The 26,011-nt window shown below is 39.7% G+C and overlaps 1 protein-coding gene across 3 annotated transcripts in view; it reads right to left on the reverse strand.

Moving 5' to 3' along the window:
• Nucleotides 1-25,393, reverse strand: part of CDYL (chromodomain Y like) — a 105,401-nt gene extending 80,008 nt beyond the window's left edge. For all 3 annotated transcript variants that reach the window (XR_011724383.1, XM_071736513.1, XM_071736511.1), the window contains exon 1: nt 24,645-25,393. Coding sequence is in view for 2 of the 3 variants with exons in the window: in XM_071736513.1 (XP_071592614.1) it covers nt 24,645-24,668 (24 nt within the window). In the remaining variant the exon portion in view is untranslated. The remainder of the gene's footprint in view (nt 1-24,644) is intronic.
• Between the last annotated feature and the right edge of the window lie 618 nt (nt 25,394-26,011).

Below are 26,011 nucleotides of genomic sequence, written 5' to 3' on the forward strand. Positions count from 1 at the left end.
AAGGGTCGAGGATATGCTTAAACCCTACTGAAGTTTGTAGTCTTGTAGATGTGCTCCAACTACAAGTAACACTCAGATTTCACTGAACTCTATGCAAAATGCAGCTGCCCAAGATATGTGTAAAATTTATTTAAGCAATTCTGAAAAAATAAGATGAGAAGGAGCACCATAACATCACTTAGTTTTTCTCTCAGGCTAAACAAGAACTATTCCTAATGTGTAACTGGATAGCACTGAAATTATCCTCTTTACATAGTGCCTTACAGAAAGGTGATGTTTTTCTCATGAGAAGCAGTTGGATATTTTGAAGTATCTTTATGATGGTGCAATACATTCTTCTGAATGCTCCCTCCCCCCAGCAACTGGTCCAAGTTCTGACCTTGAGATCTCATGATAAAAGAATGGTTTTGATTATTTGCCTAGCAGTACAATCCTTACTGTGATTCTCAACTTAAGCATGTAGGGAAGATGTAAAAGGTAGATGGACAACTATCAAACTTTCCCATAATCTGGCAACGACATAGATTTGGGTACCTACCAGTAATCTTTACTGCCTTCTTTATTACCAAGATTATGAACCCCTTTTGAGAAATACTCTCCTACACCACTGAGTGAGTTTTGAGAACATAGTATTCTTGAGAGGGTTTCTCTGATTCCAAGACACTTTGGAAGATTATGAAGAAAACAAATTCTTAAAGACAAAGCAATTACATTAGGAAAGGAGGTTTCCCTGAAAAGGAAATGGAGGAGTAAGATTTGGAAGTCTTATAAAGCATCTGACTGAGCTGCCAGGACAAAACAAGTTTTTATACTACTGAAAAAAATAACAGAGCCTTGCAAGCAATTGTTTGCCACTTCTCCAAGTACATCTGTTACCACTGGGACCTAGATGGTCTTTCTTTGAGAGGATGTCTAAACTCTAGGGCCGAATTTGAGGTACTAAGTGCTAGCAGTAAAAAAGTAATCTAGTACTCTGATTTGCTCTGAGAGGAGGTCACTGACCTGCCTCGGACAGCACCACAATTACAAAGCACTTAGAGGCCAATTTATTTCTTCTGAAAGCCTGATGGGACAGTGTGAAAGAGCTTCTTCTACACCTTTTTTTTGTTGTTTTCTATAAAAAGATTTGAAAAATATGGGAGAAAAGGACAACACGAAGACCAGTTACAGCCAGATGTTCAAGCTGAGAAATCACCTTGCAGAAAATGAACAGAAGCCCTTTTAATGGCAATTTGCAGGAAAGTGTTACCCATTGGGACACCTTTTTCTGTCTCTCTCTGACCTTTGTGCTGGCATATTGTACCCATTAGGAGAACTAATTCTGCTGAGAAGTGGACCAGGACAATATTTATATTTTAGCTGAATTTCTGGACCTGGTTCACATTCAGCCGTAAAAACACATGAGCCAGCACAATGGAAGAGACTGTACTGGAAAAAAACATCCCCAAAAAACCAAATGTTGCCTCCTCTCACACCATTACGGCCACAGTGTGGACTTAATACTTATGAAAACTAAAGCCTAACATTCAGAGGGGGAAATATTGGTTTTGTATCAAGGGAGCAGAGAAATACAGAGAAACTAAAGGCTAGCACTACCCCCACCTCTGTACAACCCCCAAAGGAGCCTGGTCATCATAACCCTCTGCAGTTTTCCTAAGAGCAGTAAAGCACAAAGCAAGGCAAAAGACCACCTGGCTTCTTTTCAGTGCTATCAGCTTGTCCTATGAATAGACAGTGATGGACATCACAAGAAGACAGGACTCCCCAAAACAAACTCCAGTTCCACACATGGTTCCTTGTTCCTGTGCTTTAGAACCAAGCATTCTAAACCTCAGCTGAGCAGTCTGTTCTGCTGAACACTGTCCACAGAGACACCCCCAGGGCAACCTTCAAACGCAGGATTAGACTGCTGTTCTGAGAGACTGTATCAAAGAGGTAAAATGATGAGGGGCTGCCTTCATCTTACCATTTTGAAGCATCAGCCTGACCTTGATCATGCTGGGGTAGCAGTGCAAATCTCTCCCTTATGTGGTGCTTTTCCTCATACCAGAAAAGATTTTTGATACACGTTGGTTCAAAACAAAGGATGAGAAAATCACATGTCTGAAACATTAACTAGTAGTCCTCTAGAACTGTATTTCTAAACAGTTGTTTGTGGCAGTTTTAAAGCAGGCTTATTTCTGGAAATAACCAACATTCAGGACTTAGTCATCCATATCACTTGTCTTTGTTTGAGAACTGTCTGCTGATATCAAGGCATTACAGTCATCAAGGTACCAAAAAGGTACCAAGTCCAAAATGCATGGATTTCTTTTGATGTATGGCATAACCAGGATATTTCTGAGAAACATTTGTGCTGTGTGTTCTTTGGAATATAAATGGAAAAACTGACATGTAGATAGCAATGAATGGTTGAACTGATTATGTAAAACACGGTTCTCTGAAGGGGGCAAAAGCCCTGAAGTGGAAGGTGATTTAAATTAAAAATTCCTCCCTCAGTGATGACATCAATCTGGGTCATGTGCTCCTATCAATCTTCTAAAGTTTAAACCTTTTCATCAGTGGGACAAGGGCTTTTAATAAGTTCTTGATCATCACAATTTTAAATGCATCAATGCAGAAAAATTCTATCTGTATAAGGAAGACCAGTTTTTGTGTGGTCAAGTAATTTCTAAAATGAATAGCTAAAAGGAACTGGTAAGGAAGTGAAAAGGCTTAGAAACTGACAAAAATTCTCTGATTTTATTTCCATGTATCTACTAACAAATACACCTCCCAAATAAATAGATTTCACTTTTAGAAGAGGTACAGAGGACAAGTACTGCTGCAGCTGACAGTGAATACACAGGTCTGAATGTATGTGCAGATTAGCACTATGGACCACAAGAAAAAAAGAACTCTACTGTCTAACATCACTGTCAGCACTCTCAGGACTGTTATTACCAGGACAACAAAGAGACCTTTCTCTTTTCATCCAGTTGGTTTTCAATTGCTCAGCCCAATTATAAAATCTTGTGCTTTTACAAAGTAAGCACCAGAGGGAGACCTGCACTTCAGTTCAACTATGAAATAATGATGGCAGGAGTCATTCAAAAGTGGACAATCAAAGCCTTTTGGCCAATATACCCTAGGTAGTTCCAGGTGAAACTGTGGTTAATGGGAGCACTTAGAGAGGGACTGATGTTGGCAGTCTTCTCTTTTTTAATGGCCAAAACCACTTACGAGAGCTCCATGAAGAAAAGCAGGCTCCCAAATTTCAGGCTGTAAATGGGCATACCTCAATTAGTTTGGGCACAGCTGGGAAAGACTTGTTCTTTGTTACCCACATCACCAGTTCATAATTACATCATGCTGATGGTAACCACTTCTCAAGTCTTTTGGTTGAGCAGCATGTATAAGAACTCCCGAAAAATGTTGGTGAAAATAAGCTAAACCAACTTAAGTAATTTAAGTAACAAATCTTTCCACCATGGCTCAAGTTGACTGAACTGTATTAGGGAGAGCTCCCTGAGCTAGCAGACCAGAGACAGCAGCAAGCCCAGGCAGAGTGCAGTGATTAATGCTTTGGGATGGAGTTGCTCTTCCAGCAAAGGCAAAACTACTGCTGAAGAAAGACTGTGAATACTATAGGCAGGTTGCTCTTGTTTCCTAAAGAAAAAACATCATTCTTTAAAAAACAGGTACTCTTAAGTTCAGGAGGGCAAAGGAAGAGGACAATGGCTTCTAGGAGCCCAGAAAATTGATCCTATACATATGGAGTCAAGGCCAGTAACTGGAATCCATGAAGACAAATAAAATCATAACTATGTACAGTAGGTCTGCTGGTATGGAAAAAACCTATCAATTCCTTACCTATACAGCTGCATACGTTTATACTTATGATAATCACACAAGTTACTGATGGGAATGTAGAAATGCTCACTGGAAGTTCTCATGCTATCCCATAATTTTTCTTATTATCACAAAATCATCAGTTCCTCATAAGCATTATGAATTAAGAAAACTAGAGAACAATAGAGAAGAGCAAAGTCTAGAAGAAAACCCAATTTTTACTCTGCTCTCTCATGATAAACCAACATGCAGTCTTAGTCAATATATTTCTTGAAAGTTTGTTTTTTAACTTCCAGATTGAGAATTTGGTTTTTTTAAGGTTTTAGGTATGTACAACTCAAGTTTTTCAAGCAAATTAATTCTAGCTGTTTCCTACTACAAATAAAAAGACACTGGTATTTCAACCAGAAAGGTATACCTTAAATACAATTTTGCATGCTACTTTAAAACTATTTCATTATAGAGGAGCTGTGAGTGAAATAATGACAAATTTAAGGTTTCCTTACAATGGCAGAAGTTATACCACCTCCAAAGTTGCCAGCAGCTTCTGAAATTCAGCAGATCAAAGATGCTTTTCAACAGCTGCTTAAAACAATACTCATGAGGTTGCCAACACGTAAACTTAACCTGCTCTTGGAGAAAATCTGGCCTCAAACTAACCTTATTAAGCAACACAATTAAAAAAAGAAGTGGGGAGTTGTGAGGGGGAAGAATTTTCAGATGTATAAACTCCCTAAATTGACCCTGTCTGAAATCCTGAGTGTCACCACTGGTAGGGGGAACCATCAGCTGAGGAGGTGGGAGAAGTCAGAGTATCTACATACATTGCTTTAGAAATATGTGGGCATCTCCAGTCCATGAGATTAAGGACAGACAGAAGAACTTAAACATGTCAGTACCATGGTTTTTGCTCATGGCTTACACTTCTCTCCTAAGAGAGCCAAAGGGGAAGTACCTGTTCCAACTGAATAATTGGAAAGGGTAGATTAGCTGGGAACCTTCTAGTTCCCTAATAAGAAGAACTGCTAAGAGGTTTCTTCCATGACCACAGAATCCACGATCCACTCTGTGCACAAATTAGATACAAAGAGAGATAATTAAGAACTCACAGGCAACCATAAATATAGCATTTCCTCCATCTAGAGTGTTTGAATTCATGACATAAATAAGTCTTTTTATGATGTGGTACAAGAACTATATATATATAAAAAAATATTCTCAGACCCTAGCCCCTTGCCCTAAATAGCTCTCAATCCTCTTCATTGCAGGGGTGCAAGAGTTCTATCAGATTTATCAAGTATATATGCGCAAGGGGCTAACCTGGTTTGTTTTTACATGTCTTTATCAGGCAAGCAAAAGTAACTATCTCCTAATTTTGTAAGAGCTGGATTTAAAATATCTTTTTTTATTATTATTATTTTGTGGTAACACATATTTCACCAGTTAATTAGTACAGAGCAGACTGGGTATAGTTTCAGTTACGTTATACAACTTTTTTTTTTCTGGTACCAAAAGTGTCAAATTAGTTACTTAAAAAGCTATGGTGAACAACCCTAAAACATAGCCTAACATAGGAAATGTTTGTGTGTGTGGCTACACTTCCTAATTAATTTCCATGAATAATACTCCTAAGTAGTCTGGTCTATTCTCAGCCTGTCACCAAATCACCAAGAAAGTTATCACAATATTTTAAAAGTTCATTGTGCCTGCCTTGTATTTTCCCACAAACCCATTAGCATGGGTGCAGGGAGGTGGAGGAAAGAATGAAAATATTAGGCCTGCCCGAATTTCACCACTTAGATACAAACAATGACTATACTCACTAATTGCAAAAGTGGAAAAGAAAGCAAATTCAAAGAGCTTTGCAGTTTGTGCAATTCATCCTTGTTTCTCCTATCTGACTCATGTTTTCCTAAAAAGTAGAAGCTAAAGCCACATTACAAGCAAAGACATGGTAATTAAAGAGGTAAGATGCTTGTTTTCTTGCCAAAGGATGCATTATGCACTTATGTACATACACAGAGTAAGCATAAACTCTATAGCATGTCTAAGACAAGTGTAAATCTTGAAAACAGCATTTCATTCCTTCAAATATTTTTCAATAAGATCTTAACTACATTACTAATACCTCTTGTGAATGGAATAATCTTAACTTGCAAGATATAATTTAGGCACATCTTTTTTCTCAGAAAGCACTGAAGTAATTCAGAGAATTTATCAGAGTAAACAAAATCACCATTCAAACGAGAAAAATGTAGAATTCTGGAAATTAAATGTAAGATTTTCTGATAAAGATTTTAGATGCTCAAGTCAGACATCTGAAAGAATACAGACCAGCTGATTAGCTATATATTGAACTCAAATTATACTGTAAAACAGCCATTAAACTGGAATAAACACAGAAGTGTTCAAGAACACACTTGTGGAAAATGGTATTTGTGCTGTTTGCAGAAAGGATTTTATGGAGAGCCTTAGCTTTTTTCCCCCTTGCTTATAACAACCTTCATTCCACAGGCAATTCCAGCTTTTGCCTGAAGTTACTCCAGTGCTAGAGTGCTTTTGGAGTTTAACAAAACAGAATGTAGCAGATTGTGTCAACCAGAGAAAAAGCCCAACAGCCGAACTTCTAAAACCAATACAGAAATTGCACAAAATAAACAAAAACTGCAACAAAAAGGGAGCCTGACATGTTCACCTCTGCATTCATCAAAGAGAAAGAGGTACTTAGTCTTTTTTACAGTTACGAAGTAAGTTGAAGACGAAGCTCAATAGCTGTGACATGATTAAAAATAGCTGTATGGCTTAAGCATGGCAACTCATACTGCTCCACAGGAAGAATTATTCTCCTGGTCAAAATATTTGCCTTTTCAATGAGCTGAACTTTCAGGTCATCTGTTAACAATGTAGATTCTTTCCTGTCTAGAAGACCTTCATTGTCTCTCCTTTAACAAATAGCAGGGTATTGTTCCCAGCTGGTTGCTAATTCACACAATTATAACGTAAAAATCTTTCAAAATTCTGTATAGAAGATGTATGTATTGCTTGGGCAATCCCATACTCTGATTTAATACATCTCATATTTAATTCCTCTCTATGTGCAGAATGAAATTTAAATTGACCTTTATTATATCCTTTCCCCCATCCCCAGCCTTGCCTTTCCTTCTTTTTCCAACCTTCCCTTCAAAAACATGAGTGTACATCACAAATGAGTGCAGGGTGCCTTTGATGATGAAAAAACTTTTGTCAGATTATATAAATGACCTGTGTGAGCAATGATCATTTAGTTTGCCTCCCTGTATAAGAGCTAATCTCACCCCAAAATTCCTGCATCACACCATCATATTGTGCTTGAACTAATGACAATTTTTAGAAGATATTCACAATTTTTTGTGATTTTTTTTTTCCTTCACTGACATATCCAGAAAATTCTTAAATAAGCTGTTCTGATTGATAACTGCATTCACTTTTATATTTATAATATTTCTGGAAAAAAATACACCTGAGTTCAGCTTTCACCTGCTGTATTTTGCCAGGCAATTGCTTCCTATACCTAAAGGTCTGCTCTTCTTGAAATCTTTGCCCTATGTAAGTACTTACAGGCCATCAGTCATTTCCTGACCTTCTCTTTGTAAAACTACACAGAATGAGCTTCTCCAGCTGAAGTACACAGACTGAGATTCACCATACACAAGGGGTCTGCTCACTTACTTGTTTTTAAGGTTTTTTGTTGTTCTTGATGTGTTTTTTGGAATCTATTTAAGTTTATCTAGGTTTTTCAGGGTTTTTGCATCTTGATCTCAAACAGGAAGTTATTTTCTAACACTACCTCACTAGAGTTATACAGAAAAATAAAAGCACACTTAATTCCACTTCAGATCCCTTATATCCATACCAAGGGACTGCACTGTGCATTTTAGCTACAGTATCATTTCACCAAATTACTCTTTACCATAGTGTGCGTGTATATATATATACACACACACACATATGTTAGCAGAGTAAACAGAGACCACCCTTTACACTTACTTATCCATCAAGGCTTTGTATGCATTTTAAATGAGATTATGCTCTATTTTCCTCTAGATCATTATCCAAATCCTAAAATAATGGGGCTGTGAAAAATTTCTATAAAATCCAACATGAATGTCCTCCGCTTATTATTGCTGTATGATCTCTCAATTAACCAGACTGAAATGTATTTAATGTGTGCCATGTTGACTTAACAAAGAGCTAGGTTTTAAAAATCAGAATACCATGCAGTACTGTATCAGGTGCCTTATGAAAGCTTATTATACCTACATGAGTGTCTTTGACAACCAAAAACATTCAACCTCAGAATAAAGAAATAATTACAGACAAGTTCTAATCCTCAAGAATAGCTGGGTAAGCAGTGACACTCTGCTTTATTCAATATTCTGCTAACCAATTCTCATTTCAGCCTTTACAGTTCTTCCTGTGATCATAATGAACCTGTCCAGTCTAGTATTTGTTATATCCTGGCCTATCCTACCTCATTCACACTTCTACAATAATTAAAATTTAAACAAAATACAAACTCCAATACCTTAGATAACTTCAGTTGGTTGGGTTTTCTGCTTGTGTGTTTTAAATGCTGACCCCTGTAGACTAAAGAAAAAAAAATAAATTTGTTTGTTCCTACCACAATAAATAAGTAAGTATCCTAGTAAGTCTCTCTAAATTGTGGGCACAACATCCAAATTTTGGCCAAAGAACAGCAGTATTTTGACTTGTGGCATGCTTTTTAAAGAAATGTAGAATACTTTTTTTCAGTCTCTACTTAACTAAATGCACATCATTACTAGCATTTTTTTTTCTCTCAATAAATATGAGACTATCCATATTCTTCTTAACCTCACTGAAAGAAGGTTTGTATTTAGTGTCTATATAATCTATCACAAATGGACTTCCATTATGGTAATAAAAAGCCACTACTGCTCATGTCTTTTTCTCTGAATCTCCGCTTGAATCTTCACCTCTGTCAGATGCGTAATATTGAACAAGACCTGAATTGCTTATTCTCAAAAAAGTATAATGAATGACCTGCAAATATTAGAAATTCCATGAAAATTTTATTAATGACCACCTAATGTAATCACTTGGAAATAACAATGCATGGTTTCTTTGCATCTAGACATTTAAAGAAAGATTACTCAGTCACAAATGTGCCTTCATCACCATAAAAAAAGAAAGTTCAAGCATTACAAAACTTCCTGATGCAACTTTCTATCTTTACATGTGCACTTTGTTTTGTAGCTTTTATATTGTCAATAATAAAAAATAGAATGCAATGCTTTAATCTCTGCTTTCTGGGTGCCAAAAACAAAAAACAACCCCAACCCGTGTCTAGGCCGTTAAAACAATGTCAGAATTGAACCACAAAGATATAGAAACAGCAATATTAACAGCCCGATTTTATAATAAAACTGTCACAGAAGTATATTTGGCTTAGTAATTTTCACACAGGTATTTTAAAGTGTTTGTTGTTTGGTATTGGTTTTGTTTTAAACACTGTTGGCAATTAAAATATTTTAATATATAGGATTGAGTTTCTAGAGGAGAATTAACATACTTTTATTTTAAGTTACTGTAATTTTATTCTCTTTAATAAAATCCTTCTACTACTTTAAAATCCTTCATTTAATAATTTTAGGTGTTTTTTTAACTAAATGAAGGATGAATGCCAGCAGCTGGCAATACCATTAAATTGTACTGGTTTAGAAACAAAGTATAGATTTTAAATAGTGCTACATGCACCTGTTAAGATAATGAGTCATCTGAATATACTTTCATGCAATCTTAATTTTTGTGTGCTACACTCCTGAAATAACCTGCATTTTAATCTTTGTTTTAAATCTGCATGTAAATGAAGACAACGTTTGTAATAAGTAATTTGTAATAAGTGTATAAATACTTTTAATAAAAGAAAATTCTATAAAATGGTGAATATATCCAGTCTTTTTATTGTAATATTTAACATTTAGAAATAATAAATTTCCTAATTAAGTTTTAGCTATACCTGAGCAATTGATAGAATATTTTGGCTTAATATAAACAAAACAAGGGGTTTACACATGCAGAACTGAGAACACTGGATACTGTTCACTTAAACTACTTGGCTCTTTTCTAAATTCTCACCAATTACTATCCTTATATTCCCAAATCCTTCCATAATACAGCACTACCCTTTTAGTCTCTAATGCCAGTAGATACTATTTTTCCTAACCAGTTTGGAAGTTGTATGCTGTAAGGAGTTAAAGAGCAACAGAGTTTACTTTTCTTATCAGTTTTCCCACCTTTACATAAACATGTTCAAAGTGAAAATAATTTGTTCCTGCCTCTGAAACTGAAACCGAAAGTAATAAAAGCATTTTTCTACCCAAAATACATTGACAGCACTTATGCTTGGAACTTTAGGGGCTAGAAATGATCTTTATGAATACCAGCATTTTAAGTGAAATGCATCTAAAAGCAAACTCAACCACAATCCTGTCTCACTCCATACCCACTGCCCATTTAGTGAATAACTAGAATAATTAGAAATTAATGATACCTTTAACTACAGTTGTTTGTCACCCCCATCTTCAGACTGGGTTTGCACAACAGTGTAAGAGCACAATTATAATCAAGATGGGCAAGGAAAAAGGCACCCTTTCAGGCTGCAGAATACTCGGTACCCATGTGGCACACTGGAAGTAACAAATAGTTACACCAAGCTTTGTAACTGCTGTACCGAAAGTAAAATCCCGGGCACTGTTAGTAAGTAGCAGTTAACTGAGAAGTAACTGAAACCCCAAATTGTTGCAAGGGCGACTTTTCCATTTTCACCTGACAGTGGAAGTGTCACCAGCCACTAAAACTCTACAGCACAGCGTCCTCTACCCCGAATGTGATCGCCCCATCACCAGGCACAGCCCCTTTCCTCGGAGCGCTGCCCTCACCCCGTCCCTGCAGAGCTCTGCAGGAACTCGAGGTGCAGCCCAGGACGGGGGCTCTGTGACTCAGCACAAGCCAAGGACGAGAAGCTGCGCAGTCACACCGCGATTCAGCCCCGCAACTGAGTCACGCCATTCAAAGAAACCTGATGGGAAGAAGAAGAAAACCCACACAAACGCTGTCAGGATGCACCAATTTCTTCCCCCAGTGTCGGGGCTTGCTCGCTGAGGCTGTCCCGCCGTGCACATCACTTGGTGGCTAAACAGCTCCCATGACCTTTCACACCTGCTTTGTCATCCTGACAAATAAATATATGTACGGCCACGTACCGAACCAGACTGAGGAACTGGTTCGACCAAATAAAGGTATTTGGAGCCAGAGGCTTTTGTTTGGTTGTTTTTAATCACATCAGGCCAATTTTTCAATCCGCTTCATAGGTACCTAAGCTGCTGTTGTGTCTCAATGGAAGGAACTCAGTGGAATGAGTGGTCAGAGGAAAGACATTTTGAAGTCAATTCTAAAGCACAGTCACCCAAACACCTTCTGCAAATTAATGTAAAATAAAGTAGAATACAACAATTATGCTTTCAAAACATAACTTCATCGGTTACTGTCAGTCTGATAACAAACCTAAACTTAAACCACAACAGCTCAGTGCTGTGCCTAAACACTTTATACTTCAACAGCACAATTACTTAACAACAGTCACCTACTAACACAGTTCACAGTCCCATGGGAAGGCCTGTAATGAATGAAAGGTTGGGTATTATCCTGCATTAGGTTCAGACGGCAGTAGAAAAAAGGCAAAAACCCCTCAGTGCTTGGGAGGTCACATTTAATTATATTTCACTTAACTGACTAAATTAACCTCTATATAGAAAAAGGGGATGAAGTCTGATGACCTTTTGCAAGAATTTCACTTAGATCAGCTCTCTGGCGTTCTGGATGATCTCCTCACTGGTTACAGAAGGTTTAAAGATAACACTACATGTTAGTTAAATACCTCTCTGTAGTCAGCTCCACCAAAATCAAACCAAACCAAACCAAACCAAAAACCAACATAAAAGGGAGACAGGCTTGTCTGTGGCTTGTACTTGTAGCACAGCTTCTCTCCACAATCAGCTTAGTCTACTCTCTACAATGTTCTGACAGTATTTCTTTGGGACCAAAAAAAAAAAAAAAAAAGGCTTTAATGTTCTTATGCTTTGACTCAGGGATTGAAACTTTGTCAAAGAGCAAATGACTAACAACCATCTCTGAAATATTAGTATGAGTGATATGCTCAGTGCTTGACTAACTGAACAGTGATAGAAGAATCCCTTTTTTCAAGAGAGCATTCAGGTGTCCTAATAGTGAGATCCTCCATTTTTCCCTGACAACCCTTGCCTACCCATCTGGCTACAAAAGATAAGGCAGTTCTAGCAATCTAGCAACACATGCCTATCTCCCACTTCCAGTTTCTTGCTTAAAAAAAAAAAAAAAAAAAAAAAATCATCCTTACTTTATACAACTGATTCCACACTGAGAGTGTCCTTTTCTGGACAAGTCATATGGAAAAAGATTTTTCTGGTGATTTAACTGAAAATGAGCAAGACAGGTATTGAGAAGACACTGAGAAGGTAAAGCTTAAACATTTAACAACATAGACGAATGAAAAGCAAACATTCATGGAGTGAAAAACAGAACACAAAATTATCACAGGGTTCCATACTCCAATAACTACTTCATTTTTCCCTTTCTTATAATTTATTGTCTGAGTATACTTTAAGACATTATTTAGCATATAAAGACCTAAAATCCTTTCCCTCAAATTAATCACTTCTGTCCACACCTTATTTCAATCTTTATAAATATAAACAAGCATACAGAAGGAAAAAAAATAGAGCCAAATAAAGCACTACTTCACTAAAGGAAAGAATGAAACCATATATATAGGTTAGAATAATGATTCTTATTAATTCCAATTATGTATGAAAACGTCTACCATGAACAAGCAAAAAAGCCAAAGGTCATTATTTTTACTTAGCCATAAGAATATCATAAAAAAGCAAATTATTTTGTATGCATTTGAGGCATCAGTTTTGTTTATTTAATAGCTTTGATTAGAGATATATATTCAAGTTCAAGTGCAGAGGATTAAATTTTTTAGAATAAACTAGGTTGTAATTACTTGAATAGGGGCTTCAACATTGAATAATTCAATTAATATTGAATATATTCAAGTAACACACAGCAATAAAGACAAGAACTTCCCATTTTACAGACAAATACCAATAAAAAATTATTAACTAAGACGTTCACTTGAACTGAGAAAAAAACCACCTCACACTATTGTGACTGTAACTTAATTGACATCTGTTCATCATTCATTGCTTCTCAGGAGTATCCAAGGTTTTGAAGAACTACAGCATAACATACAATTTTGTTTGGATAAATGAAGGAAAATAACATAAGAATAGGTAGAAACGAATAACAGTAAAGTTTTATTTGTCACTGTGGGTGAATCAAGACCATTCACAGGGACAGAAAACATAGGACACCCCAGCGCTTTTTCTATCTCCTCACTAAACCCACGTGTTTAGCCACCAATGGCAGCAGAGGTAGCCTCCAAAACATCAGCTTATTCAATATGCTTGGTTTGCATTGCACCAGTTTTGGGGCAAAACTGAACTTAAGACTGAAATTCATCCTCATAATGAACCGGGTTTAAAAGTTTATCTCAAGACATTAAAAAAGAACCTAATCAAAGAAAAACAACCTTGCTATTAAATCTTTACTGATAAGAAAGCCAAGAGCATGACACAGTTTGCATACAATTATGACACATACACCCTGCTGATGGAAAAATGAGCAAGATCCCATCTTTGTATGGTTTTAAAGATTTGTGATGTGGTAATCCTTCATATCCATTGGATTTATGTAGTCATGGACTTAAGTTGTCAAATCAACATGAGTGCACTGGCTTCCATGCTTTAACCTTCCTACAATGTTACATCTTAAAGAAGCATCCTTAAATAATTTCCATTTCCTCATTCAGAACTTAATGTGACGCCCATCTACAAGAAGGGCTGGAAAGAGGATCCAGGGAACTAGGGGCTGTCAGCCTGACCTCAGTGCTGGGGAAGGTTATGGATCAGAGCATCTTGAGTGCCATTATGCAGCATGTGCAGGACAACCAGAAGATCAGGGCCAGCCAGCATGGGTTCATGAAAGGCAGGTCCTCCTGCTTGATGAGCCTTATCTCCTTCTATGACAAGGTGACCCGCTTAGTAGATGAGGGAAATGCTGTGTATGTTGCTTATCTGGACTTGAGTAAAGCTTTCAACACTGCTTCCCACAGCATTCTCCTAGAGAAACTAGCTACATATGGCCTAGACAAGTGTGAAACCTGTTTTACCCTAAACTGGGTAAAAGACTGGCTGGATGGCCAGGCCCAAACTGTTGTGAATGGAGTTAAGTCCAGTTGGCAGCTGGTCACTGACAGTGTTCCCCAAGGCTCAGTGTTGGGGCTAGTTATGTTTAATATCTTTAACAATTACCTGGATGAGGGGATCAAGTGCACCCTCAGTAAATTTGCAGGTGATACAATGTTGGGAGGGACTGTTGATCTGCCCAAGAGTAGGAGAGTTCTGCAGAGGAATCTGGACAAGCTGGATTGATGGTCCAAGGTCAATTGTATGAGGTTGAACAAGGCCAAGTACCAGGTCCTGCATTTGGGTCACAACAACCCCATGCAATGCTACAGGCTTGAGGAAGAGTAGCTGGAAAGCTGTCAAGAAGAAAAGGACATTGGTGTGTTGATTGACAACTGACTGACTATGAGCCAGCTATGTGCCCAGGTGGCCAAGAAGACCAAGAGCATACTGGCTTGTATCTGAAATAGACTGATATACACTGAAATACACAGCGTGGCCAGCTGGGATTGCCCCCTGTAGTCGGCACTGGTGAGGCCACACCTTGAATACTGGGCCCTTCACTACAAGAAGGGCATTGAGGTGCTGCAGTGAGTCCAGAGAAGGGCAAACAGAGCTGGTGAAGGGTCTGGAGAAAAAGTCCTATAAAGAGCAGCTGAGGGAACTGGGGTTTTTTAGCCTGGAGAAAAGAAGGCTGAGGGGAGACCTTACCACTTTCTACAACAACCTGAAAGGAGGTTGTAGTGAGGTGAGATTGGTCTTTTCTACTGATTAAAAAGAAACAGAACAAGAAGAAATGCCGTGTAAGGGGAGGTTTAGATTAGATATTAGAAAAAAATTCTACACTGAAAGGGTTATTAAACACTGGATTAGGCTGCCCAGGGTGGTGGTTGATACACTATACTTGGAGATGCTTAAAAGAAATGTACATGTTTTGCTGAGGGACATGGTTTAGCACTGGACTCACTAGAGTTCATGGTTGAACTCTATGATCTTAAAAATCTTTTCCAAGTACAATGATTCTGTGATTCTGTAATACTTTATTCCTGGGCAGTTCAAACAAACAAATAAATCTCAGGAGATCTGATGAATACAGTGTGGGAGAAAGGAAAAACAAATCAATTAAGGAGCTGCCCTGATCCAAGAGAGAGGCTTCTAGCATGAGTGAAATAGAATCTGAAACACTGATGGATCTTTTGAAATGGGAGACTACCTTATTTGCCCTTGTCATCTGGGAAAAAATTCTTTGTTGTTATTGATCATTAGTCATTGATGACCAGGGTAAAAATACAGCTTTTTCCAATATTAGTTCACTGGAAACCATGACTCTCAAAAGTCAGGTGATAATAAACTTGTCCTAGACATCTCTATTAAACTGTCTTATGGATGCTTTTTCCAAATTGAAATGAAATAGAGATCAAGTGTCCTTTACTCTTCCACTCAACATATACTCTTTTGTAAAATCAAATCAAAACACACAGTGCATATGAACCAGACAAAGGAAAGAACAAATCTGAGAACAATTCATAAGCTGGGCTTTAACCTTCTCCAGCCACATACATACACTATAAACAACCTGCTGTGCACCTACAGGTTAAAATTTAACTTTGAAACTTCTGACCTTACTATATCATAAGTGAAAATTGATTGACTCCTCTAAAAGAGCACTAATTTAAAACTTCCGTTGCCCTTGGGAAAATCTGGACATCCAGTTATTCCTTCAGCTGCAAAGGATGGTGGTGATCTGTTCCTAAGTACGCCTCAGTCTTCCAGAGGAAGAAGCTCTACAATATCACTTTCAGGAAGCATTAGAAATTATTTAGCTGGAAATGCTCACTCAACTGACTGTCAAGTTGCTTTGAATACATCTATTTAGAATAACTATATTTATGACCCAATTCTGTGGAAAAGCACACTAAGAACAAAAGGTCAGGATTCTCAGTCTGATGTAAATATCATTGCTTTTACTTTCTTTCTGTTTCTTTTTTTTTTTTTTTTTTTTTTTTTTTCCTTCGAAAGCACTGTTAATCAAAGATCAAGTTTGGTCCTTATCTCTGACCCAAACAAGCATGAAAAAATGTGCCAGCCTTGAAAACATGAGCAGCCATCTCTGAGTTACAATGCAGAGTTACTGCATGGTAAAAAGTCTACAGTAATCAGAGATTTTTTTTTTCTCTTTAAGGAAAAACTTTCTGTCTATCTTCCTAATTTTAGAAAGATTAGACTCCCATACAATTTGTTATTGTTTATACCAAATCATGAGATTAAATCCTAGAATTATTATTTAAGAGAGAACTATTACGATTTTAATCATTCTGTGGCCATATTCCTCTCTATATTTTCTAGACCAGGACTCTACTCACACAAAGCAATTAGCTATATTTTCTTTTGTGATACAGACCTTAAGCAAATCAAGTCTGCACTGAAGATTTTGCAGGTATCTAGAGTGTACTGATGACCTTAGATTTCACTCAGAGTTTCTATTTTGTTAATATATCCTAACAACTTAGTGAAAATTGAAGTTCAAATTAATACAGTAATAAAGATCAGTAACAGCAGTGCATTCAGTGGTTATGACTCAGGAAAGATTCATACAAGTGTCTTCAATCCTACCAATTGAACAAGACCCCGGAATGAGTGTTTAGAAATGCTGTCTGAAGACAAATGATGAAAGTTCAGCCCGATGAACAATTGTGCTAACACGAGTGAGTGACCTGGCAATGACAGCATACTGCAACTTACACCATGCCCTGCCAGGATCAACAGAAACACACATGGCATCTCCGTTCCTGCAGGTGTGCCTGTCCTTGCCTGAACCTGCAGCTACCACTCTGTGCCTGTGGCAGGTGTGTGCAGGGATTGAAGGTGGGCTCTGAACATCTGGGCAGCTCAGGTCACAATGGCACAAAGGCTAAAATCTTCCTCGGTCTCAAAAACTCGAGTCACAAAAGCTTCCAATGATTATCACTCCGCTATGCTTTTCATTTTTTTCCTTCTACAGCAAGACATTATGGACCTGTAATAGGAATCAGAATGCTGAACTGGGTGGATCTTTTGTGTCAGTAGGTATAGTCTTACATACTCATTATTTCTTAGAGACACAGTCCCAGGTCTGTTAGTTTTAACCTTGTAAGTGACCCAGCTACTAAAATATGATGGAGGAGGCACACTGTGCTGGCACAAGCTATATTTTATACGTATAACTAGGGAAAATCACGTGCTGAAATCAAAACACAACAAACAAGCAACCAGTCACACCATAATCTAGCTAACTTTCCTGAAGTTAGTTTGTTTTGTACCCTTCGTATACATTGTTACCAGTGAAAAAATGTTATCAATACACAGGTGATGTTTCATTGAGGAACTGTATTTTATGGCAAGAACTTAAAACACTTAGACTTCTGACTATCCACTAAATACAAGATCCAACACAGCACTGTTCCAGGGAAGTATTTTGGAGTTAAGAAACTCATTTCAACATTCATAAGGGTGTACCTCAACAGTTCCCCTATGTATCTATCTACAAAATGTACACCAAACATTTTCCAGTGACAAACACATCACAATGTATTTCACATAACTTGCTTTAAACTTCAATATAAAGCCAAATTTTTTATTATTCCCTAGCCCAAGCAAATTTCCAAAAACAAGTGGAGACATTTAGAGAGGTATCTAAATCTCTCAGCAGAATGAAAATCACTACATCTCCTTCCTTCTCTATTTCTCCAAGATACAAAAAAAAAAAAAAACCCAGTGGGTTTTGACTTTTCAGATGCTACTATGGCAATCAGGAAAGACTGAACATTAAGACTTAACTTACTTAAAAGTTGTGAAACGTTCAGAAACTGTGGGGGCAGAAGAGTTGGAGCAGCACAACTACGTATGTGGTTAGGCTACTGAAAACATATACCTTATCTTTCCCCACCAAAAAAACCCAAAAACCAAAAAATAAAACAAACAAATCAGCTGACATAACATGGCCAAAAAGGAAGATTTGACAAGCACAGTACTTATCTTTTTTACACAGTGTCATTATAAAACATGAAGCTGCACTGAAGAATAACAACAAAACTGATAGTTACAGTAGTTACTTTGTTTCACTAAATCAAATATATAGTTTAAAGCTATTTAGTAAATAGTTGCTTTGGTTTGTGTTTAATGCTAAGGAAGTGCCTTCAAAATAACTTAAAAATTAAAATATATGGCTAAAAAAATGGGGTTTTATCCGTGTCCATTCTATGTTTTCATACATATTCATAGATTCCTTGAAAAAGATCTACAGCAGGTCACCATTAAGGGACACATGTAAATCTTCTGAGGATGTTTATGAAAACAGTAAATATTTTCTTTTCCTCTAAGTAATATAGAGAGAAGTTCAAAGAAATTATTTCAAAGAACACAAAATTCCTATGTGTAAATATTAAAAGCCCATTAAAAAAATTAGAAAAATAAAAGCTCTTCTTAAATACTACAGCTTTGGAGAACACATCTGATAATTAAAAAATGCAGAACTTTTATTTTAAAGACTTTAAAATAACAACATACTGTCAGAGAAAGCACATGGTACATTTAGCATGAAATGCTAAATTATATATTAATTTCTTTTATTAATATTAATTTCTTCTTCTTAAAAAAAACCCAAAAAAACAAAAAACCCCACAACAACCCCCCCCTGTATTTATTGACAAATTATTGCATGTCATCCAGCCATCCAAAAATTCAAAGGCACAGAAGTAGTGAACAGGGAGAGACTTGTGCATCCCTTTCAACCTTGCAAATATAGTCTGTGGAGCTCACGTTTTCATCAGATACCAAAAATAATACAGGGCTCAGTAACACCAGTTTCTTACAGAAAAGTAAGAGTGGCAGTATAGGCCTGCACATTAGTTATATCCAACAGATCTGTACACCCAGTTATTACATATTTAAGAAATTGTGGTTGTCAAGGTTATGTATTAAATAGCCTTTGCAAGCATGGGGTATTTATCAGAGATGAAACTGTAACACTTAGTAAGTTGTTTTTTCCAGCGCTTTGGCACAGATCAAACATGCTGCAGCCGTCAGGAAGAAACGAAGCTGCACCTACTGAGAAGTCAAAGAGGGACACAGCATCGCTGACGCTGTTCAGCTGTGTCAGCCTTCCTGAGGAACAAGGTGCTGTGGTGTGTCTCACCAAGTCCCTTGTGTCCAATAATTTATCCTAATTCAAGAGGTACTGAACGTCGGCACAGTGGGAGCAACTTTCTGTGATAGCGTAGCCTTGTAAGGGGGAAGTTGTTATTTTAAATGTGACTGGGACCACACTAGTCAATCTTTGACCAAAAACCTCAAGAAATAAAAGCAGTTTGCAGTGAAAGAGGAGGCCCCAGGTGCTCGGGCATTTCCTTGGATGGTGGCAGCAGAATACAGGGCACCAGGCCTTCTGAATTCTGTCTAAAGCTCTGGGACAGGAGATAAGAAACAAATCAAGCTGGTGAGAAGTAGCACGGCAAGGAACATGGAAAAGAGCAAAGCTGCTTCCTCTAAACACGGTGGCTACATTCCAGCAGTGGTCTTCCATTCACACTCTGGTTTAAAGAAGTGAAAGCCACCAAAGGGGGATGAACAGCAAATCCTCAGCTCTACTTCAAGTCAGATGCACAATTTCTTAACGGGTGGAAGCAATGGAAATGGGTCTGATGTAAACTTCTTGTCTTGTTCAGTCAACTAGGATTCCTCAAGCAAGTCTCAGTCTTTTACCTCTATTGAAACAAGCAATAAAATTTTTACCATTTGTCAAATTAAAGGCAGAAACATTGAGGCATTACAGCTCAATGACTGTAAGACCCCATTTACCAACAACTACAACTGATGTTTAACCTACTATTTAGGAATCAAAACATCAAAAACAAGAAACGAGCCTCAAGACATTTTGAACTTCCTGCAAGACAGGTTGAATAAACCCAAGCCATTTAAAAAGGGGAAAAAATTACCATTGCCCAAGTGGGTAATTCTAAGTTGTCATTAATAGCTATTTTTCATCAAATAGCTGTAAGTAATTACAACAAACTCCAAGCTGTGTACTGTAGATAATGGATTCACCCTTTCAGTTAACTTAAGCAAAACAAATGTTTAAACTTTCCAGTAAAAGCACACAAAACATGAAGATCTGATCGCTGCAGTGTAATAAGGGCTGTGACACAGACTTCGGTTTTAAGAGAGTAATTCTCATGCTGTATCAAATTTTCAACTAAAGTGACACTATTTCTCCTTCAGTTTTCTGTACCCTATTATTTAAACGCCAGTACAGTAGTTGAAGTATAGCCTACAGTATTAGAAATATTTTTTTACTTGTGGACACTACTGTGTACACAATGATAAATTTTCAGTCTGTGTCTCTTTGGGCCTTACTTACTAGGTGATCAAATCTGACACATAGCCTGATATGAGGCCACAGAATTTCAGGCAGTTAGTTCTGAGATTAGTTTCAGAGTTTGTAATTTCATTTTTTCTCTATAATGCCATCTCAGAGGCTTTAGTTCTAAAAATAAAAATGAAAATACCAAATCATCATTGGAAGTGAAGTATCACCTTGAGAGCATCAGACATCAGGATGAAGAAAATTCATAAGTATTTGGCAAGATTCTTAAAGAACTGAAGAAAAAAAAATTGACATTTTCTATTCTATAAAACGTACAAAAATTAAGAGTTTTGGACTACAGGACTTTAAATCTGTCAACCTTTAACTGAAATTAATTGAGCCACCTTATGCTAGGCTTATGAGCAACACCAAGGTGAAACACAAAGTGAAGAAAAGAGTGATACACAGGTGCAGTCGAAAATTTCACACAAACTGTTTTGCTTACTTCTTGGGAAGATACAGTAAGGATGCTTGGTACAAGCCTAACTACAGTTACTCAAATGGATTCAGCAGGCCATGTATATCATCAGCTGTACCAGTAATTCTCAGAGGAAAGAGGGACACACTTGTTTGATTAGATAGAGTCTCCAACAGGCAGAGAATTTCAGTGTATTTGCACTGGGTGAAGTACAAAAAAAGTTACAAAATTTTAGAAGGAAGAGAGTCTTCCAAGCACAGCGCAGCTTTAGCATTTGTCTACCAGCCACCATTTGGTACTTTGATCTGCTGACTAACAAACTAACACATATTTTTATGGGATCTCTTCCATATTTCATCAAACAAATTTGTCATGCCAACTACAATTCAGAATTACTTCAACACCAGACATCATTGCACGGGTCTGCCAGAGGAGGTCAAATGATCTGACTGCAGAGAGAGCAAACATGGTTGGCTTCCAAATGAACTGTCTAAATCAGCTGGGTACCCTACTTCTAATTACTCCACTGAAGATTACGAGAATGAGCGACAAACTTCCAGTAGGTGGGAATCAGTCAGTTAAACGAAGCAAAGTTGTCACAGTGTGAAAGAAAGTAGCCCTACCCTTTGCCCAAGCAGCTGTTCAAAGGACTTCCTAAAAGCCACAGTAGACTGCCGCAGGTGTCCACAAAAAACAATGCTGTAAGATGTCAACACCTGTTGAAACAAATTTGGGGGAAATAACCTCTGCCTGCACCCTTTCTTATGTTTTCCTTGACCTGTCTTCCACATCAGTTTCCCCAAGTCTGTCCTCCTGACTAACGTGTTGTCACTTGAAGAATTAAACTCGCAAACAGAAAAAGTGTTATTCACCTCATCCATAGAGGTTGGCAACAATACTCCTTGCTTCACTTTTCATCCAGAAAAAAAGTGTCTTTTCAACATTTTCCAATAAAAGTTTTGTATTTTCTTCAGATCTTTCCCCCCTCAAAAAAAAAAAAAAAAAAAAAAAAAAAAAAGCAGGTAATCATTACCACAACCTCTCAAATGCTCAGGAACATATGACAAACAGTCTACAGAGCCATCTGAACAAAGTTATCCTTCCAGCCTGTTAGGGTACTTCAAGTTTTCGATCTTTGAATTCCAAACCACTGGCCTACATTTTGGCTCCCTCTCTCCAGAGGCAATATCCACAGGAAAAATAAAAATCATACTACCAACAACAACTGAATCAATAAAGACTATTTTTTCCCCCTAAGAACAACAACAACAAAGGGAACTTATCTTCATTTTTATTGTTAATAAAAAGAAGTCTCATTTGCATTTCAGCAGGAGTTAGCATTCATATTTAGTCTAACAACCCCGAATAAATCATACGCTTTTTTTGATCAAAACAGAAGATCAATATTCAGACGGAAAAATGGAAGTATAACAAACGGCACTGGATTTCCACCATCAGATTCAAAGAATACTGAATGGCATGAATTGCAAAGAAATATCCATGAAAAAGGAGTAAAACTCCAGTCGATAACACAGGCAGCTCACGGAAGGGTTTAAATTACCCAATATCCAACTTTTCGAGTCAACATGCAGTTACACACTTCCCAAATTAGTATTTGCTATATTTAAAATATTTATTATTTTACAACTTTTCATGCAGGGCTATGAATTCCATTATATGACAAGATTTGTCAAAAATAAACACAAATTTAGGAAAAAATATGCAAATTCCAAGTCCAAAAGCATTAACAATTTCGGCATCTCAAATAAATATTGCAGTTAAACTATTAAATAATATCTCTGATTCTTAAAATAATAATAGTTTTTTTAAAGTAGTTTATAACTTCTGGCGTTTTGCAAAGGAGGATTTTGCTTAGTGGACAGAACACATCTCCTGCCCAGCGAGGACAGCACTCAACAGACTACTGAGCCTTTCACACAAGTCAACACGTCAAACACAACTTAAGACAGCCAAGCAGGTTAATGAATGACGGTCCCCCTTAACTGCAGTCTAATGTCCAGCAAACAGAAATTCTGAGGTAATATTTTATGCCTATCAAAACCATCATTCTGTTGTTCATCTTTGATCAAACATGGTGACACACACAAAGAGCAACTATTGGCCACAGCACAGTCTAGGGGCCCAACTCCACCAATCCGACAGAACTTTTTCTGACATCCAAGCAAGTTTTTGGCAATCCTTTCACAAACAGTGTGGTCCTTACATTTCCCACTTCCAGGGTTGACCCCTTCAAGATTGGCTTAAGCCACATTATGAGGATGGGGAAACTTGCCAAAGCAATTAACGAAGACTTATCTGTCTTGGGAATACAGGCCTTCACTCTTCTACTCTACCAGTTCAGCACCTCTGCTTGACAGTCAACTTGCTTAAAATATAAGCCCACCAAGGGCATCTTTCACTGACTTCTAAGAGTCTGTTCACCTTGATGGCAGCATACATGTACCTCCATTATTGGGATATAGATGTACACCAACAGACAAAAGACATCTTCTTCTATCAAGTGTCTTGAAGGCTGCTTGTCTCCCTTTGACCTTAGCCTTCCAGCCTCTGGATATAAATATTTTTTATAGCACGCTGCCTGAATGCCTATTAACTATGAGATAAAAGCATTTTTGGTTTTGTGTGGCCACTTCTTTACCCAAAAGACAAGAATGGTTCCAAAACAATGACAGCTTTTCATTTCCAGGATGACTTCTCGTAAAAATAAAAACAAGGAAGTTAAATCCAAGAGAACCATAATGCTTTTCAATTAAGGGCAAGGATGTGAAATTGCCACACATAAAACAGGAAACTCGAAGTTAGGCTGTCACCTCATTCCCTTCTTCACCCTAAAACCCTCCTCTCCCGTCAGCACACCCTTTGACCACCTCCCGAGCGACGAGTGAAGGATGGCGTGTCATAGCCTTAACTTCGAATCTTTTTTGGCTTCCCTCGCAACCTTAACCGTATCGCTAGGGCACGAAGAGCCGAAGAGTTTAAATTTTAATATTCTGCATCACCGCAAGCTCGCTATATGGCCAAGGCACAGGATGGGAGCACGGGACTTGGGTACAGACACGAATCAGGAGGAAAGACCCTCTTGCTCTTCCCTGCCCTGCCCTCCTCCCCCTCCACTAACGCCCCGGACACATGCAATAACTCGGCTTTGCACACATTTTTGCACACCGCCGGGCTCGCACTCCGGCGTGCTCACTCCCGAAGCAAGTCGCAGCTGTCAGCGCTGCTCCCCACCATCCGGCACCCCCAGCCCCCCCTTCTTCTGGAGTCAAAGTGTTGTGTGAACGGGGGGAGGGAGAGGAGGGCGGGGGGGCAGGAGGGGGGGGAAGCGCAGGCCACGGGTAACACTTTGCCGTCTCCTCCTTTCAGTCACATTTCCGTCCTCCTCCTCCTCCTCCTCCAGCAAAACTGGGGAGGGAAGGGGGGGCGGGGGGCCAGGCTGGGCGAGGTTGGGGGGGGCACACAGGCGGGCGCTGGGCCCAGCGGGAAGGGGCAGCGGCAGCAAGTGTGGGTGACAAGACCCGGCGTCTCTCCCGAGAGCAACAAAAAGGCGGGTGGGGTGGGGTGGCCGGTGGGGCCGGGGGCAGGGCTGGCGCTCGGGGGCTATTACCTCGTAGAGTTCCTCGGAAGCCATGCTGGGAAGCCTCACAAGGTGGAGTTGGGTGCTGGTTTGGAAATACTTTGTTTCAGTTGGTGTCCGTGTGGCCTCCTCCTCCTCTTCTCCCTCCTTGTCTTCTTCTTCTTCTTCTTCGTCTTCTTCTTCTTCTTCTTCTCTTCTTCTTCTCCTTCTTCTTCTTCTTCTCCTCCTCCCTCTCCCTCCTCCTCCTCCTCCTCCTTCGCCTCTTCCCCTCCTCCTCCTCCTCTTCTTCTTCTTCTTCTTTTTCTTCTTCCTCCTCCTCCTCCTCCTCCTCTTCCTCCTCCTCCTCCTCCTCCTCCTCCTCCTCCTCCTCCTCCTCCTCCTCCTCCCTGCGCGTCTCTCTCCAGCGCAACTAGCAGCTCCGCTCGCTAAATGCCAGTGAGGTGGTGCTGGTGGTGGTGGTGCTGCTGCTGCCTCTGCTGCTGCTGCCGCTGCCGCTGCTGCCGCCGCTGCTCCTGGTGGCGGTGGCGGTGGCGGCGGCGGGGGCTGCGCGCACGGCAGCTGCGCAACTCGCTCGCGCCCGCTTCCCTCGCCCTCGCGCTGCCTCTCTCGCACACCCCGGCAGGGCCGGCACGCACGCACGCACGCACGCACGCTCACACTCGAGCGCGCACACACACACACACTCACACACACGGGCACGCGCGCACGGGCACGCGCGTGCGCGCGCTCACACCCTGGCACGCGCACTCGCGCGCGGCAGCGGAGCCCCGCACCCCCAAACTACCCCCCCCCCCCCCCCCGCACCCCTCCCCTCGCACCCCCCCTCCACCCCCAGCCCTTCCCCCTCCCACCTCTCTCCGTCCCCGGCTCCGCTCGCTCGGTCGGTCGCTCCCCAGGAACACTAATCGAGCGCAGAGAGAGAGCCACACGCAACCGCTCCTCCGCTTCGGCTCCAGTCGCCCCCGGCACCATCCTCCTCTTCCTCCTCCTCATCCTCTTCCTCCTCTTGCCGTCTCCCCCCACCCCCTCTTTGATCACCCATTGTCTCCTCAGCTCAGCCCGGCGGGGGGGCGGGAGGGGCGGCGGGACGGCCGCCGAGTTCGGGAGAGGCGAGCGTGGAGCGGAGTGGGTGGGGGGTGGGGGGACACGGGGGCCCACGCACCCTCCGGCCCCCTGTTCCTCGTCCCCCGCACTACCCCCGCCTCTCGCCCCGCCGCGCCTTGCCCGAGCCCCGCTCCATGGCCAGTTCCCGGTCTGTTGCCCGGCTCTACCACCACCACCACCACCATTTGTGTAAGCGACAGTGGACGAGTCCGAGAACGCTTGTCCGAACTTAGGCGGTTGAGTGGAGTACACGGGCAAACCCCCACGGGAACCAAGCAGCCCTCGAGGATCGT

This window comes from Heliangelus exortis, chromosome 2 (genome assembly GCF_036169615.1).
Source record: "Heliangelus exortis chromosome 2, bHelExo1.hap1, whole genome shotgun sequence".
NCBI lineage: Eukaryota > Metazoa > Chordata > Aves > Apodiformes > Trochilidae > Heliangelus > Heliangelus exortis.